The sequence below is a fragment of the Plectropomus leopardus genome, chromosome 8, assembly GCF_008729295.1.
Source record: "Plectropomus leopardus isolate mb chromosome 8, YSFRI_Pleo_2.0, whole genome shotgun sequence".
Taxonomy (NCBI): Eukaryota; Metazoa; Chordata; class Actinopteri; order Perciformes; family Serranidae; genus Plectropomus; species Plectropomus leopardus.
In genome coordinates, this window is record NC_056470.1 from 11,967,051 (window position 1) to 11,985,815 (window position 18,765).

General features: G+C 41.1%; 1 protein-coding gene across 1 annotated transcript; it reads left to right on the plus strand.

Annotated features, from left to right (window-relative positions):
• Window positions 1–1,046: 1,046 nt before the first annotated feature.
• Window positions 1,047–18,513, plus strand: LOC121947100 (transketolase-like). The gene is made up of 14 exons (XM_042492002.1): window positions 1,047–1,311; window positions 3,316–3,433; window positions 3,755–3,868; window positions 4,974–5,071; window positions 8,286–8,477; window positions 8,769–8,887; window positions 10,823–11,019; window positions 11,200–11,364; window positions 12,350–12,506; window positions 13,456–13,586; window positions 13,677–13,760; window positions 13,877–13,970; window positions 14,094–14,216; window positions 17,812–18,513. Exons 1-14 carry the CDS (start codon window positions 1,205–1,207, stop codon window positions 17,997–17,999), a joined length of 1,887 nt encoding a protein of 628 aa, XP_042347936.1. The 5' UTR covers window positions 1,047–1,204; the 3' UTR covers window positions 18,000–18,513.
• Window positions 18,514–18,765: the final 252 nt, after the last annotated feature.

Sequence of the window (18,765 nt, forward strand, 5' to 3'; positions counted from 1 at the left end):
GTAATTGCTGTAGCTTCACGGGACATGTACAGATAGCTTAAAGAGATAACTGATCATGTTATACTCAACTGTGCCTGATACAGTTTTTCTGATTTTGAAAAAGCCCTAAGTGAATTCCTTAGCATCATTAGCCGTGACCTGTTGCCTTAAATATGCACATTTCAGGGTTGTGATTTCAATACCTTCCTTCAATTTTCATGTGTGTGGGTGACGTCCTGTCGAAAATTTTACAGCTGCTAGTTTTTAAGCCCTTAGTGAATCTCTTGGCATCATTATTAGTGACCTAATGCCTTAAATATGCACATTTCAAGGTTAGCTTGCTAATTTCTGAATATATTAACATAATTGACAATCTGAATACATCTAAATAAAGAAAAACAAGCCTGTTGGGCATCCTTAGGTTCACTTTTTAACAAAACTATTAATGCTCAAGCCAAACATACAGTGTGTTTTATAAAGTATCAGTTTGTTCAAAACCATATGCATTAGAGGAGGTTTCTTTGTGATGTTGGTGCAAATATATGACAAGTTGTTTCCACATCCATACTGTCACATGGTTCAACTACAAGGAAAGACCATTAGTATGAAGTGAGAGCAACTGAGAACCCTTTTGTAGGTGTTATATGTGATGGAAGTTGAGGACAGTAATTCATTCACTGTGGCTCCACCATGCAGCTCCAGAATTTTTTGCAGTTCTGGCAGTTTATAATGAATTTATCTTAAATTGTATGTTGTTTGCTTTACTAGATGTTTATCTGTTTAATTGTACCCCCATGTTTTTCTCTCTGACTGAAATTCCCTGAAAAATGTAATGACATACATTATAGAACTACTGAAAATAAGCGACCCTGACCAGAGCGTGCCTGACTGTGTGTGCGAGCTTGCCAGTGTGCGTGTGGCCTTGGTCTCAGCCCAAAGCCCTCCTACTATTGGCTGTGCTCATGCGTGCCAGTTTGAAGTAACTGTAGGCTGCTTTAGCCCTAGATTAGCCATATTCATAGGCTTTGCTTGCAAACACGCCCCCCTCACCCTCCTCTCTGTCCGTCAGGTTCAACACCGCTGCCTCTTTTTAACCCCTGCAACCATCCACTGCACACTCATCGCCACTATTCTCGGGACAGCAGACCGGGGACTTTTAACTCTTCACTCCATTTAACCGGCTTGTGTGTGCGTGCGTGTGCTTTTTCTTCTGTGCATTGGCCAGATGGAGGACTACCATAAACCGGACCAGCAGACGGTGCAGGCGCTCAGGAACATCGCCACCCGGCTTCGGATCAACTCCATCAAGGCGACAACTGCAGCGGGCAGCGGGTAAGAGGAGGGATCCTGGGAGATTAAACAGATCTGGAGATAAGAGAGTTTTATTACACGACAAAACAAGGCTACCGTCCTGGACCAGTTGCTGTGTGATTCATGCACTTGCCTGTTTCGAGGGTAAATTATAAAATAGAAACGCGGGATGGAATTTACACAAGAGTAATTCCTGATGGACTGACTATCTGCAAACTGCGTGCCGGAGGATCAGTGGTATAAAGCTACAGATGCAGATTATCAGAATATTTGCGCTGTGTGTGGCGAGCCAAAACTGAGGGACTTAACATTTTCTTATCTTATTTTCAGCATGCGTAAAACAGTTAAGTGCCATCATGCGTTGTGCGTAAATTACGCATTTGGCCAGAAATAACAGTTGTTGGTTGTAAAGGGTCAGAGTTAATTTATTTGAGGTTATCCCATCTAAATTCCATTTTAGGTTTCCCAAAAACATTTATTTAAACGTGTCAGATTTGGAGGTTTGGCATATATTGCTGCAGGTGCACCGTGTTCCGCTCTCCCTTAACCTTTATTCTGTGGTCCGTTATGTAACGGAGGAGGAGCAGAGGCAGGATCGGTGCATGATCCCGAGCAGCCAGCTCGTGGGCCGACGTGGTGTACGGCGGCTGCAGAATGGGACCGGGAGACGTACAGACGCGCTTCTACCGCCGCGCCTGTGCGCCGGTGACACAAATGTCAAGTAACTGTATTTAAATAGGACAAATACAGCCGGGGAGAAATTTCAAAATAAAACCCGAGTTAACAAACAACAACGTTATCGGTTTTTTTCAATGATGACAATTTACAGATTACAATTTTAAATTACAGGATACGTAAAACCATAAATTCTGCTTGTTATCAAAGGGCTATAAAGAGTATAGCATTTAGCAGGGTAGAGAAGTTACATTAGACTCACCTGTTATGACTTGACAACACAGTGTTTGAAAATATCATGTGTTAAACTTCTTTTTTCATTATGGTTAGCTATTTGATTTTGTCCAGTGATTGAATATTGGTGACTGAGATCTATGTACCCTACTTTTCCTTAAGTCATTTGAAACGTGCTGGTATTCAAAGGCTGTATGAATAAGTGTACTGAGCTAATTTAAAGCCAATCAAAATGTTTAAAGTTCTGGAATTCCCGTTTGACAACTGAAACATACACAGAATAAACGGTGGCCTACATTGCTTCCGTTTATCCCATGTTTTATTAATTCAGTGCTTTTATCACAGTCAGCATTCACATTGCAACCACAGAAATAGTATCAGACACATTTCACCCTCTGGTAGAGCATCCTTCATCAAACATTAGGACATGCTTATACAGTTCCCTAAGCTGCCTGTGTCATTATATCTTCACCTCGTTTTGGTTTTTGCTTTTTCTCATTTTTGATTTTTTTTGACCACATTTCACATTTCAGGAGAGTAAGGGAAAAAGCCTTCACAGAGGAGGTGTGAGGTATTACTGGCATGTGGTTTGAAAATAAAGAGCATAATGATGTTCAAGACATAAATTCTTATTATAACCTGTTTGATGTTGTATTGGCTTGACTTGGACCAACAGTTTGGGACTGCATGTAGAATTATGTTATTGTCTTGTATTTATGTGTATTTGCATGTATGAGAAAGAGGGAAAAACATCCTTAAAAAACATTTACCCTTCTTGTGTGTGTTTGAGAGCGACAGATCCTGTATATGTACATATGAACTGTCTGACACTGATAAACTCAGTCTCACTAGTGTACTGTCCGTCTTACATAATAACTCCTGACTGCAGCTGCTCTAGCATGAATTAACAGACTACATCCAGGTTTACAAAGAGTCAAACTCTGCCTCTGATTGCCACTTTGTCACTGCCTTTTTTTCTCCCTTCTGCATCTGCGTGTGTGGACACTATGCTCTGAACATGCATATAGATTTTAACAGAGCAATCAGGATGCACGTTGAGTTTTTAGTTTGACTTGTTGCATATCTAATTCATCTCTTGCCATTATTTTGTTGCAGTCATCCCACATCATGTTGCAGTTCAGCAGAGATCATGTCTGTGCTCTTCTTTCATACCATGAAATACCGACCTGAGGATCCCCGTAATCCCAACAATGACCGCTTCATCCTCTCCAAGGTAATTTACACAAACACACATACACACAGTTATATGTTTGGCAGGTGTTCCTCTGATGCATGCAGAGAGGCAACACACACAAGGGACATCTAAAACAACTCAGTGACTAATTATAAAATGACACACATTGGAAAAAATGTGCATGTGTTTTTGCATTCATATTTTATTATTAAAGTGTTTTGTGCCTATAAGGTGCCAGTGACAAATTCCAAACAATACTGTAATACCTTGTGTGTGGATTGACCAAAAAGGATTTTTTTTCTTAAATCAGATATACAGTATGTAATTTTACACTCTAACCTTTGACCCCTGCCTCCACAGGGTCATGCAGCCCCTGTGCTGTACGCCGTGTGGGCGGAGACGGGTTACCTGAAGGAGAGCGAGCTGCTCAACCTCCGTAAGGTCGACTCCATCCTGGAGGGACACCCTGTGCCGGTGAGGTGACATTCACACCTGCTGGAAGTTGTGGGTCTGGAAGTTATTTATTCCAGCACACCAACACATGTGCATTAGGAACACATTACACTGCCATTCTCTGTGTGTTAATATTGAGCACTTTACCTGATTTTTAGCAGCAAATAGATGTAGATGTGAAAGTCAATATTTAAAACACAATCATACCAGTATATGAGTATTAAGACAACACTTACAGCACACTCTTGAACCATTAACACATCAGAAAAGCTCCTTAAGCTGCCTGTTTCATTATATTTTTTATCAACTTAAAGATCATTTTGCTAATGTTTTGTGCTTAAGGTTAAGTTTAACTTTGCTTCCAGCCTCTTTCTGCATGTAGCCATCTGTTAAACTGCGTGCTTGGAGCTCTTTGAGGCAAACGTTGACATCTAGGAATCTTAACACATTGATTTGACATGACATAGGAAATATCTATCACTGGATACTGAAACTTTCAAAGATGCAGCTTTTTAAATTCCCTTTAGCGATTTAGGATACTTTTATCTTTCCAGCATTACAATATTGGAACAGTAGTTCCTGACCTGGTGACTGAGACCATCTGATGGGACTGCAAGATAAATAGGATAGTGGAAAAGGAAATATAAATATCTTTCTGCAGCACACAAGTTAAGATTTCAGTTTTCCTGCATTTCTGTAGTATTTGCCCTTCTCCTTCTTAAGTACTGGATTGTTTTACTTCTCACGCCCAAAACTGTGTGAATAACTACTTTATAATTTGCTGCAAGTTCTGTTTATTTGGAGTGATGAACACATGTACTTAGATGACAGACAAACTGTATGCAGGCAGGAACATGGTGACAAAGATGTTCTTGTGTGACAGAGATGGGCTGTCCTTGCCTCCATTCTCCTCTGCTGCAGACATTAATAAGACATTGTGTTCACATAACCCAGATACTGACACACTGCGAGACGCAGACTGTTGCTGCTGTCTCCACAACATGACCTTTTTTCTTGGATGTTAAGAAAAATAATCCTTTCACTGCACTTCACTCTTTCTGTTCGCAAACTTGAACACTCCTGCACTCTGTAGAGTAAGATACATGTTCTGTGTGTGTGCTAACAGAAGCAGCAGTTTGTGGATGTGGCCACTGGATCTCTGGGTCAGGGGCTTGGAGCTGCCTGTGGAATGGCCTACACTGGGAAATACTTTGACAAGGCCAGGTAACACACACACACACACACACACACACACACACACACACACACATAATGTGACACAGAGACTCTCCAACATGCAGAAGACATACATGTAGGAGCACCGCAGCCTAGTTTGTGTCCGCATATATTAAGGTAGATAGTATGAACACACTGCAGCATGACATAATGTACGCTGCAGTGGGCCATGCTGACATGTGACATTTCAGCCTTTAGCTCTGGATCAAACCGCAGCTGACAGGTCTAACCTGGGTTGAAATGTAGGAAGCCACTCAGAGCACCAGGAGATCTGACCTCTGATCAGCTGAACCTTTCCACAAAGGTGGAATTAAAATTCATAGATTGAGAGTAATTGATTTTATTAAAATTGAAAAATAGTGCACATGTCTGCAGCTCACTCTTTCTTTCTTTCTGTCTTTCTGTCTGTCTTTCTTTCCATTTTCCCTTCTTTCTTATTAAACATATTTATGTCACAATAGATTAACAGACCTGAAATGTGCCATTGTCATCTCCTACTCAACTGAATGCAGATCAGTCCTGGTGTGTCTCCTTTGTTCTAGTGTGATCTAGAAAGCGCCACATGGTTTCCAGCCATGTGGCTCCAACAATGGAGAGAGCACATGCCATTCACATTTTCATCGAAAATGGATGTGAGACAAAAGCGTCTGAGCCGAGCTCATTTTTTTTCTCATGGTTTGACAAATTTCACTGTGAGTAGAACAGAGGGAGACATTTTAAAGACAAATTTGTTTTTTTTGGGGGGGGGTTTCACACACATTAGATGCAGTGAAACAGGCGGTGAGGAAATGCCATACTTGCAGTCTGAGTTGGCTGCCCTTCATATCTCTCACTCTGCATTCTGTGTGCACTCGATTTGTTTCCGCTCTAATAATTACACATGCGAGAGCACAGCTCCTCCCTCATTTGCCTCACCCTTTACTCCCATCCTATCACCCAAAAAGTGGCAAAATCCTACACTGTGCTTCCGTTGCATCTATATATGCACGGTAGATTATATTGCATGCTCTGTATGTGATTGTGGACGCCGTGTGTGGTCATGCGTGCATGAAGAAGGGCGTATGCATTTCCCCTGTGATGCTCTGAGCAGCTTGACAGGCCGATTCACTGCATCATAACGGCTAAGCACTCAGTGTAGAAGGCTGTATCACTTGTTTCATAACATAATCTAAGACAAAAACTGCTGAATGGCGACCATATCAACCCCTCCTAGAGGCACGCACACATATGCACAACTTGCACTGGAGGATCTACAGGAGTGCAGCAGCAGGAATATGTCACGTATATTTTTACTATTCTAAAGGTGTGGCTTATTAAAATAAGATACATGAATGAATCTGTCAAATGTGCTTATGAGCAGAGTGAATAACTGACTCTGTTCATTGCTTGTTGGGACTCTGGTTCAATACTCTGCAGTTACAAATGTGGAAATAGAAAATTATTGGATTAAACACATGCAGGGTACCTCCTCATGCTCTTTTATGCTTTTGCACCAAACCCAGGAGACAATGCAACCCAACAGCAAGTGTATCAGCTGGAAGTTTCCTCTTCATTGGTTTTGTGTTGGCAGGTTGTGTGTGACACAAATTGTATATATATGTGTGTGGTGTGTGTGTGTGTGTGTGTGTGTGTGTGTGTGTGTGTGTGAGTGTGCGCGCACGTGCCAGTTGGATGGGTCTGGACTGTTCTCAAGTAGAGGTATCACCATGTCTTAATCGGTTATTCTCACCTTGCAAAGATGGGATGAAACAGAAGTACACAGACACACAGACACACAGACACACACACACACACACACACACACACACACACACACATCCTCATCCCTGCTGAGTGGTTACTTTAGTCCTGTAGCTGAAGCACTGCCTCAACCTACTGTAGTTGTACTGGATGCCCTTCAGACTGTGTGTTTGTGTGTGTGTGTGTGTGTGTGTGTGTGTGTGTGTGTGTGTGTGTGTGTGTGTGTGTGTGTGTGTGTGTCTGTGTGTGTGTGTTTACAAATGATACTTACAATTTTGTATACCTCAGAACCTCAGAATTGAAAGGAATACAGACTTTTGATGACTTTATCATCTATGTTAAACATACTGTAGAGACTGGAACATAAGATCTTTTATACACATGCACATTTGCAAGGAAAATAATTATAGCAAATACCTGAAGGACAAGTAATTTGTGTAATTTTAATCTATATTTCAATGACACAAAACACAGCTTTTATACAAATCTAAAAAAGACCTATAGTCACTTTTCACTATGTCTTTCAATGTGTTTTTTGTCTCCCAGATATGATTAAGTGATCTGAAGATGATTTAAAACAATACTGAGATTATATAATTCCTTGAATGCAAACTTAGAGTTTAATTATCCTAATAATTCTCAGGCAATAAAGGATTTTAAAAATAAATAAATATATACTGTAAATATATTTAAAAACCAGATAATAACAGATGAGTTATTTGCCATTTGATTTTAACAACTACTCTTACTATATGTCTTATTTTAACCTGCTGATACTACTGAACTGAAATAAATTCTAGATTCTTTCTAACTATTAATAATTAATAATAATAATTCTCTATATTTTAGAGAACTTGAATGATGAGCAAAAGCCAGCTATTTTGCCAGATTTTTTTCAGTGCACCATTATATATCAGTAAGGATAGTTTCAGAGGACAGGCGACACATTTCAGAAATCCACCTTTTGAGATCAGTCTAACTGGATTTTTTTTCTCCCTCTACCTCTTTTGTCTCCCTCTCTCCATCTCCACCTCTGTGGAATTCCTCTCCCCTCTTTCTTCCCTTCTTCCTCTCTTGTCTTTCTGTGCCGTGTGTTTTTCTCGGGGTTGGAATGCATGGTGTAATGCGCCATGTCTCGGCCTATCTTCCAGCTTTAATGAGAATGTGTCTATTTGACTGGAAAGCTGTCAGGAGACGTTACGCCACGGGAGCAACTAGTGAGGATGATCAGAGCGCAGTGGGGGGAGAGTGGAGTGTGTGTTTGTGAGTCTGTCTGTTTGTGTGTGTTGAGGTGTGAGGGTCAGCTGTCACATTGAACCCTAGAGGAGGAATCAGGAGATGGGTGGATGTGCCAAGAGGGAAAATGGAGCCGATATGGAAAATTACCCCTCTGAACTATTTATTCATCTCTTTCTAACACGTCTCTTCGTATAATCTCTGAATTGACTCTCTCTGTTTGTAGCTACCGGGTGTTCTGCCTGCTGGGTGATGGAGAGCTGTCTGAGGGCTCAGTGTGGGAGGCCATGGCCTTCGCCTCATACTACCAGCTCGACAACCTGGTGGCAATTTTGGACATCAACCGCCTGGGTCAGAGCGACCCGGCTCCACTCCAGCACCATGTGGAGAAGTACCAGCGACGCTGCGAGGCCTTTGGGTGAGCGGGGGGGGGGTGTCAGAGGGGGAGTGTGTGCACAGGAAGGTGGGTGAGAGGCTGTGAAGTATTTGCGCATCTGAAGTGTGAAGTGAGTGTTAGTCCTTAAGTGCCAAAATGATGAAATAAATACTTTAGTAATCAGCCCAAAGAAAATTAATCAGCAGCAACTTTGATAATCAATGATGATTATTGATTATCATTATTATTATTTATGTCAGCCAGAGTTTAATTCATTCATAGAAACACACATGTAGGACTGCATTTAAAGTTTAATCTCTTTTGTTTTCCCAGCTGGCATGCAATCATTGTGGACGGCCACAGTGTGGAGGAGCTGTGTAAGGTGCTGAGTCAGCCCCGCCACCAGCCACTTGCCATTATTGCAAAGACTATCAAGGGCAAGGGCATCCCAGGTACCATTATCAGGCACACACACATACTCACACACACACACACACACACACAGTGCTCCACAGTATGTGAAATCAAATATCAGTGTGGTTTGATCCTCTTAAATGTAGAGTAAATTAAGTTCTAACATGCTGTGTTTCTTTTTTGATTACACAATAATTCCTTAATAGTGGATAGAGGATTTCAGCTGGTGAATGTGCAACATGGATAAAAATGACATTTTTCATCTTAATTAATAACAGTTTTGTCATTATTTTGTGTCTAGATGTCTCTGTTGCAAATTTGGATATCAAGCTCTCAGTGACATAACACATTTCAAGCAGAAAAATTCAGAGTATTTGTTAAAGCATGCCATATTTCATAACCATGGCACTGGGTGCTTCATAGACCTGTTTCTAGATGATGACTCAGTAAACCGGTGGCAACTGACTGGGAATAATATTTCTGTCAGAAGTTTTCTTAACTGCCCCGGGAACTCGCCGTCAGCGCAAAGGGGCCCTAACTCGCCATAATCCAGGGAGCGCTTTAGTGCTTTAGCTGCTGCAGCTGGGTAATCCCTCAGAATGTGTAGGATACACTCCCAGCAACAGCCCATTGTGCATGTGTTGTCATAGCGGTTTAGGGGCAGTGTGTATGACCACATGCGTTTGTGAGGGACAGAGATAAAAAGAAAGTTGTTATAAAAGCAGCGTGTGTGTGCGTGTGTGTGTGTGCGTGTGCGTGTGCGTGTGTGTGTGTGTCTAAGAGAGGAGTCTGTCTTTGTACGTGTAAGATGTTTTTATACAGTAAGCCTGTGGCCTCCCAAATCTTACCTTCTGATGTTTGAGTCGCCTGTTGGGACTCACTGAAGTGGACGAGTGTTTTGAGTGTGACAGCTGGCCATAGTTTATGTTAAACACATGCATAGATGTGGAGGAGATTCCTGTGAAGGATTACCGAATATATGTGCTTTATAGTTTTAGGTATGTCAGCATTTTATATAAACGCCCTTCAGTCGTCTGTGAACATCAAAATAGGAATCTCCATTAATTAGTCACTTATTTGGTTGTTGCAAGAAGAAAATATGATGTCTTTCCTCTTATGACTTAAATTTTCATACTACTTGTTTTTTGTACTACCAATTTTCTTACTACTATTTGGTCTGTTGGTTGTTCACTGACAAGTTCCTGGTTGCTGTAGGAACGCCTAACTCAAAAATGTGTTTTTCTTCTGCCCCTAAAATGTGTAAGCATAACTATACAAACTGTACTTTAGCCATCTTGGTGCGCTCTTGCACCGGTCAACGTAGTGCAAGCATTGGTTTAGGGAAGAAGGGACGGATGCGTGATCCAGAATTTCTTGAGGGACGGAGTTGATCTGCTTTTAGCCCATTTTCAGAGCTTTTTTAACTAATATGTGGGAACACTGTTGTATTAGTGCAAGTATTTTTATATACTTTAAAACATGTCTGGAGGGGGTCTGTAAGACCACAAATGTCCCAGAAACACAGAGGAGAGCCCAGTGCTAAAACTTTCCTTCTGCTGCTGTGCGTCATAAAAGGTGTCATATATGCAGGTGCTAAGGACTCCTTTTGCCAATGTTGGAATTTCTGTGTTAGCACTCATTATACTCTAAAGACATTAAAATTTAGTACGCTAGTTTTCTTTTGTGTGACCACTTATAAACCTCCTAATCCTCACAGGATTACACTATCCTTTTGACTGTACTATATCTGCCACTTTTAGTTCATGGACTTAAGACAATTTGAAAACATATGCAGCAACTTTGATCACATAAGGTGTCAAGCTTTCTGTTTGGCACCATCTTAATTTTTGTTATGAAAAAAGGTTGTTTAATCACTTCCACTTCCACTAATAACCTATTTTTGTGTATCATACTGTACAATGTAAGTTATAGTTGTTTGCTGTGGTCCTCAGTTGTGTTTATGTGTCTTTCAGTGGCTGAGGATAAGATGGGCTGGCACGGTAAACCCCTGCCCAAAGACATGGCCGACAGCGTGATCAAGGAGCTGCAGAGCCGCATTATCAGCTGTAACAAACGCCTCTATCCTGCTCCGCCCAACGAGGACACATCACCTGTCAGCCTCCGAAACATCCGCATGCCGAGTGCACCCAGCTACAAACCCGGAGACAAGGTATGATCAGTGATGGCAGACCAGCTCAGATGTCTTCAATAAGCTTTAGAAAGTCATCATTTTGGCTTAAATTGTGTGTTATTTTTGCCTAAACAAATTTAATACTTTTTAGACAGAATACAGTTTCAGCCACATTGGAGTACCTACTAAGTGGTTGTCTGTTTGTCCCTGTGTAACCAGATCGCTACGAGGAAGGCATACGGTATGGCTCTGGCCAAGCTGGGACGTTACAACGACCATGTGGTGGCTCTAGATGGAGATACCAAAAACTCCACCTTTGCCGAGCTCTTTAAGAACGAACACCCAAACCGCTACATTGAGTGTCACATCGCAGAGCAGAACATGGTGAGAGAGAGACATGAGCTCTCAAGTCTCAGATGGCGGGAGAGGTTTGGGATCATATAGACGGCTAAAATTTAAATTTTAATAAGTAAAATGCATACATTTTGGCAATATATAAGATATCAGGTTCATTTTATGTCATAACATAAGTATCATTTTTCTCATGTTGATTTCCCCTCTGATTTTGGTTCTTTGTGTGTCACACTTCACACTTCAGGCATTACCCATCTTTTGGTGTTCACTTTCTTGTTTTATTAACATCTGACATCATTGTCTGACTAAATTTACTAAAAGTCAGCATTATCATGATTTAACATAAAATGTGTGTTATTATGTGCTCTGTGGGCTTTTCAGAGTCTTTTAATAACAGTGAAAGCTACATTACAGCGAGGTCCTGGGATAATAGAGTGAATTTTCTTTTCATGCTGCAATGGTAGAATCATGTTTTGCGACTATTTCAAAAAGTACTTTATATTATGAATTTAATTAATTTTGATATCTGCATTTCTATCTGTTGAACATCCTCTTGACATTGTATCACATCTTAAACTTGTTTTGATCTCATAAATGAGTAATCAATTTTGCATGTACTGAATGTACTGCGGTGTAAAATGTGTAAAGTAAAATTTGTCTGACGGCTTATCCTAACAAAACTGTATTTTTAGCTAAATGCTAACATCAGCATGCTGTCAAAGTGCAGCTAAAGAACAATTAGTTGCAAGTTGAACCGCAGTTTGTGTTTGCAGAAGTTGTCACCTTGCCAGACTTTTTTACCTTTCCACACACAGAGTCTGTAAAGCTGAGATATTTCACCAAGAACCAAAGTCAAACTCATGGTGGTCCTAGATGAAACGTCTGGGCATCACCAAAGTCAGCAGACGTATCCTCTTGGGGCCAAAGATGTCTGTACTAAATTTAGTGCCAAATTGTTGCCAGTTTTGTAACTCTTCCTTTTCCCTCCTTTCTCGCTCTGTCTTTACCCTTCCAGGTGAGCGTGGCGATGGGCTGTGCCACACGGGACCGTAACGTGGTGTTTGCCAGCACCTTCGCCACGTTCTTCTCCCGGGCCTACGACCAGCTCCGCATGGCCGCCATCTCTGAGAGCAACATCAACCTCTGCGGCTCCCACTGTGGTGTCTCTATTGGTCAGTTCCTATCTCTCTTTTCACCAGTAATGACCTGAAAGAACTGACCTTTGACCTTTCATTGTTTTATTTTAATGTCCTTTTGCTTTTTTGGACTTTTACCGTTAACAGTAATGTATCATTGTTATACAGTACATTTATGGTTGCAGTAGGAGGCATTTTGTAGGATTAGGAAGATTGTAGAATGACATTCAGGATATTATAATAACTCAGGGAAGTGAACGTTTTGTTAGCATCTATATCCCACGCTGTGCTTTTAAAGGTGGAGCTATCTTGTATGCCGGCCACTAAAGTAGATATTATGTCATTATGACCTTCACTGTGACCCGCCTTTCCTCCCACTTCTTTTCTTAAATCCAGTTTGGCACATACTGAAATGCTTTTGGTGAGACTCAAACCACTGACGGATATAACGACCGACTGATAATATTTTTTAAATGAGTAGCTCTGTCAAAGTAGCTCCAAAACGTTCACAATGCATCTTGCATCATTTTAACTGCTAAACAAGCTGCCTGCAGGGGAGATTTAATTCCTTTATCAGATGTTGTTGCTGCTTTAATGTCCCTGCAGTGGGTTGAACTTCTCCTCAGTGTGTCTCAGTTTTAATTTTATTGATCCTGAACTTTTCTTCCCCCATCTTCTCACCTCCTCCTTCATTCTGTTGTCTATCTTCCTCTCCTGGTATCAGCACTCTTCCTCCTCCCCCTCCTCCTCCTCCCCCTCACTGTCTCTGTGTCATGGAGGTGATGACAGAGCGGCCTGATTCTCTTTCACCTCTTCCTCCTCCTTCCCTTTCTCCTTCTCCTCCACATCGCCAGGTACATTGCATGCACACTTTTCCAGACTGAATGCATGCTCGTCTACCAGAATTAGATTTCCAGTCTACATTTAACATGCAAGCCTTGCTTTAGTTGACTTTAGTCTGGTTCTGATGTGTGTGTATATTTAGGTGAGGACGGACCCTCTCAGATGGGTCTGGAGGATCTGGCCATGTTTAGAGCCATTCCCACGGCAACCGTCTTCTACCCCAGCGATGGTGTCTCTACTGAGAAAGCTGTGGAGCTTGCTGCCAACACAAAGGTAAGAAATTAATAAATATTGATAATTGACAACCTGAAAAGAATAATCTAAATGTATAGAGCTGTGTAAATAAGTTTTGGTTTGTTTCAGGGTTTGTGTTTCATCAGAACGAGCCGCCCAGAGAACAACATCATCTACAACTGCAATGAGGACTTCCATGTTGGTCAAGCCAAGGTTTGTAGCAGCGTTTTTCCACAACCACATTTATCCTTCATTTTCCTTCTGGTATTTCACTGTGCATGTTTCCTTATGGAGTCCAACTGCAAAGTATCTCTACCTTTCCCTTTCAGGTTGTGTATAAAACCAATGACGACCACATGACTGTGATTGGAGCAGGAGTGACCCTCCATGAGGCTCTGGCTGCTGCTGAACAGCTGAAGAAAGGTATAAAGAAAGAAAAAATTAAAGAAATGAACCCATGTCAGCATGAAAGTATACAGTATTTATATCAACTATCATTGACTGAGGTACATTGTCCTCCCTCCTCCCTCCACGCTCCTCCCTCAGAGAGAATTAACATCCGTGTGATTGACCCGTTCACCATCAAACCCCTGGACTCCAAGACCATCATCGAAAATGCCAGGGCCACCAGAGGACGTATCATCACAGTGGAGGATCACTACACTGAAGGTAAGGAGTCACAAATAACTTTCCAAAAGTGGATCGAATGTGGAGAACAAAAAACAGATATAGCTGAATTTATTGAATCGCATACTACAGCCGAGCAAAATGCATACTGCTGCATGGAGTATTCATACATTTGGGTCATACTACTTCAACTTAATATTGCGCCTTGAATCCTGACCCCCTCGCTCATAAGGCTATTACACACCTAGCCAATATCTGAGAACTAGTGGTGATGAAAGCCCCTGCCCCCCCAAAAATGTAATTAAAAAGTAAAGAGTTGCGATCTGAAATGCAGCCAATGTAAAAGGTATCACTTAGCATTAACTGTTGTTACTTTTTAAAATATGTTGTTTGAACTTGTAAGTTATTACTGCATCAATTGAGTTTAGTCATTGTGGCTTCTGTCAGCTGTCAGCAGGCTGTCAACTGTCTGTGACTTGGTCGATGTGACGTACCTTCCGCTGTGCAGAGGATTGTGGGTCAGAATAGCCAGAAAATCATGCAGGCTGTCATACTGCAAAATATAACCAATCGGACTGTACAGTATGGTAGTATGGGTATTAGAATGCACCGATTCTTAACCTGAGAGAACATATTGCATTTCACCTTACGGGGAGATACTTTTATCATGTGTGTCTATCCTGTATCTTTCTGCCACAGACTCACCAACAAATGATTTTAAAAACTAAAACATCACATTAATTTTAAGTCTGATTTTAGAAGCACAGAGAAGCGATATCAGTGAGAATTACATTTGTTTCCTGCGGTATATTCCTGAAATTATGATTTGATCTTGGATTGATTTATATTGTCCCTCTGATAAAGATGAAGCCAGAAACACATGGTTCCATTTCTGGACACGTAACGTTGCTACATGATGCCACATACATACAATGACGCTCTTCAATAAATTAAACATTATACATTTCAACAGGTTCAAACGATATAGAGCTATACAAAGAGCCACTCTACTGCATAACTCTACTGAATCAAGTCCAATTAAAATCAGGACAGTCACATCTGTGTGGAGTCTTTTGCATTAACAGGGCAGCCTTAACTAGCAGGCATAAGGATTGTTATACAGTTGCTTGCGTGTTTGTGCTCATGAATAAAAATGCCTGCAGCTGCAAAGGACAAAAGGTCTGTCTGCAGACAGAGAAGCTCTGAAGAGGCAGGAGACTGAGGAGAGAGAAGAGCAGCGTGAGGAGGGGAGGAAGATGACAGGTATAGGGATTCTGTGTGTGGCAGAGAATCGTGTTGAACATTGTGGGTATGAAGAGATGGAAGATATAGAAAAGGTGAAATGGATAAAAACAGTATATGAAGGGGGAGGGGTGGAGGAGCTGGCAGAGCCTGTCAGAGTTTCTTAATTTCAGCGTCGGCCTTTGGGCTCTCGCTGACCTACATACAGTACCAGCATGACAAAAACAAGTGTCCAGAATTGGCTTTCTCTGTCTCTCCTTTTATGTTTTGTGTCTGTTTTTGTTGTCCTTGTTCTAGCCATTCTCTCCACTTACTGAGATTATTATGTCTGTTTGCCATGATAGAGTCAAACAAAAAGAAGGGGAGACGACACTGTTTGGTCACACACACTCCAATACACATACACACCCAAATTCTGTTTCATGTCAGTAGTTGATTACATGCAAGTGGAAATGTAAAAGGTTTGCAGGAGTTATAATATGTCTGCAAATACAAAGAAAAAGTGTTTTTGGTGTGTATATTTGTGTGTGTTGGCACATGACAGAGGGTAGAAACCAAGTGGTATCCAGGGAACAGGGGGATGAGTTGAACAGATGGGTAAACGGTGTGCTTAGTGCATAGGGCAATATCCCTCCTTATTTAGTTGTAATTCATTTTATTTTGGTGAAAAAGTCAAATGAAGGAAGGAAAAGTTAAGGTCCTGTTGTGACCTGTTAGATTGTCTTCAGTTAGATAATATAAAGAGGATTTCTTTTATCAGTCTTTTGAAAAAGTCTGATGAATGATGGTTTACTTTTTAGGTACCAGATTATATGAGAATATGAACAGAAAAACAGTGTAATTATTCAGAGAAACACTCACCGGTAAAGCCCAGCACCAATGCGGCTCCCCATAAATTAAACATACTAATTCTTTTTGTTCTTTTTAATTCTTTTTTGTCTCAAAAGCAAGATTCTTTGCTCAGCTGAGATCTGGTATGTTTCCTTTAATTGCTGAAACTGAACAGTATGTTTATATTGAAGAGGAAAAGCAGATCTGTTAAATGTGCTGTGTAAACAATATAGGAAAAGAGTTCCATTTTGTTTACTTTTTATTGTGAACTGTATGATGCTTTATGTAGAAAGATGAAACTAGATATCGATGTTGAAAATATGGAAGATTCATAAGCCATAAGCCAGTTATCTTGAAAAAGCCTGGGAGGAGAGCGAAAGGGCTCTTTGTTGTGAATAATCTCTCAGTGGTTGATGGTTTCTCGTGTGAGCAGTTCACTGAGCATGTCAGTTTTTTGTTTTGTGTTAAATTTGCTTGTTTCTTTTCTTTTTCTTCTCCACATTTTGTTTTGTACCTGAAGGATTGTTGTTAAATATCAGTGTCATGTAATCCCATGTGGGATGGGCTAAAAAGGCATTACGCTTAAATATGAATGGATGGATGGATGGATGACTACATAGTACTATACTACTGGGCACAGTAGTGCAGTAAGTGTTAAACTGTTTTGCAAGTTTATATAAGAAGTATTAATAAGTATATTAAGTATTATTATATAAGAAATTAATTAAGTACAAGGATTTATGACACCAGATCTTAGCTGTTTGCAACTTTGAAATACTACGGGTTGTAACAACATGGTGACAAAATGTGTTATTTCAAAGAATTTATCTTTTCCAAACTTTTTCCAGAGCGGTCACACCACCTTCTGCACTCTTTATATTTTCCCCAGCTGCAAGAAGGTCTAAAATTTCAATAATGCATTGGATTGTCAGACTACGGCATGTAGTTACACACAAAAATAACCCTGAGAAAATGTTTGCGTACGTGCAGGCAATGAAGCGTCATGTGTCATTCCGACATGAACACTCAAGAAAGTCAAAGCATAGATTTTATTTGCACAATATACTGTCAGGCATATTGCATGCCTCTTTCTTTGACTCTCTCACACACCAGTTGGTAGCTGCATCACCGAAGGCTGGGAAATATTTCGTAGTGAAGAAGGACTGAGAACATGTAATGACTTTCTCATTCCTCAGCTTTCATGTTCACTCAGTCAAAATGTCTGAATGACAGTTGAGCGTCAGAAGTTAAAAGGAAATGAGTGAGAGAAGAGAGAGGATAGAGGCCGAGGAGAGTCTTGAGGGAGGGGGGTGACAGTGAGACAGGAGGGGTGAGAAAGACAGGGAAGGTCTTTACCCATCTTGTCACTACACATCACATCACTGCAGAGCTGAAATGCATATGAAGGTGCGAGAGATTTAAGACAACAGGAAGGTGGAAATCGAAAGGAGAAATGATTATAAGAGAGAAATTCTAGAAAAGAAACATTTTTTTTCAGTGTGTGATTTGGGTGAACTGACCCTTTAATCATTAGTCCTGACTGCTGTTTATTCCAATTACTCAGGTGGTCTAGGTGAGGCAGTGTGCTCTGCGGTCGTGAATGAGACCGGCTTCACCGTCCACCGCCTGGCAGTTTCCCAGGTGCCCCGCAGCGGCAAGCCCCACGAGCTACTGCGAATCTTTGGCATCGACCGTGACGCCATCGCTCAGGCAGTCCGCAAAATGCTCAGCAGCTCCGCCAACGCCAAGTAAGAATGCCGTAGCAGCAGCAACAAATATGGTAAAGGACTCCATGGTTAACTGGTGATCACCATGGAGACAGCAAACAAATAAACCAACACATAGGGAGGGGGAGCACTTTTGGCCCGCTCAAGCCCTCCTCCTCGTAAAACAATCTAAAGCATCCGTTAAAAAAAAATAAAAAGATAACCTTGTTTTTCTCCTTAACTGTCATCAATGTGGTTTTGACACCCAAGATTTTTACCCCCTCAGTTTGTGTAAACACACCCCCTCCTCTTTACACACATCCACACCTCCACCCTCTGACCCCTTCCTACCTCCCAGAGAAAGTTCTGGTACTGCTGTAGTGTTTCAGTAAAAGCAGTGAATGTGGTTTGGAGTAAAGTGAAGTCTTTTTTTTTTTTTTTTTTAAATATACATTTTCTGTGGAACCCCTCTCGCTTCTTTAGCGAGGTGTTTTGTACGTCTGCACCCAGTACCACTCTATGAATCCCACCCCACTAGATCCATCCGGGTGTGGAGAAAATCTGGTTTGGTCTGTTTGAGCACTGACTGTTTTTAACCCTTCTGACCTTGACTTGGATGGGACTGCTTCACACCAATAAAGGGAAGGTTTCTTCACAGTACTTGTGTCTGAGGTCTTTCTTGTAGGTTGTAGTTGTATAAAACTCATGTTAATTGCTCCATCTTTTTGGCTGAAACGTCATAATATAGTATGTTATCAAAAATGACTCAAAATGGCACAAAAAAACATCATGGTATAGTATGTCCTCAAAAA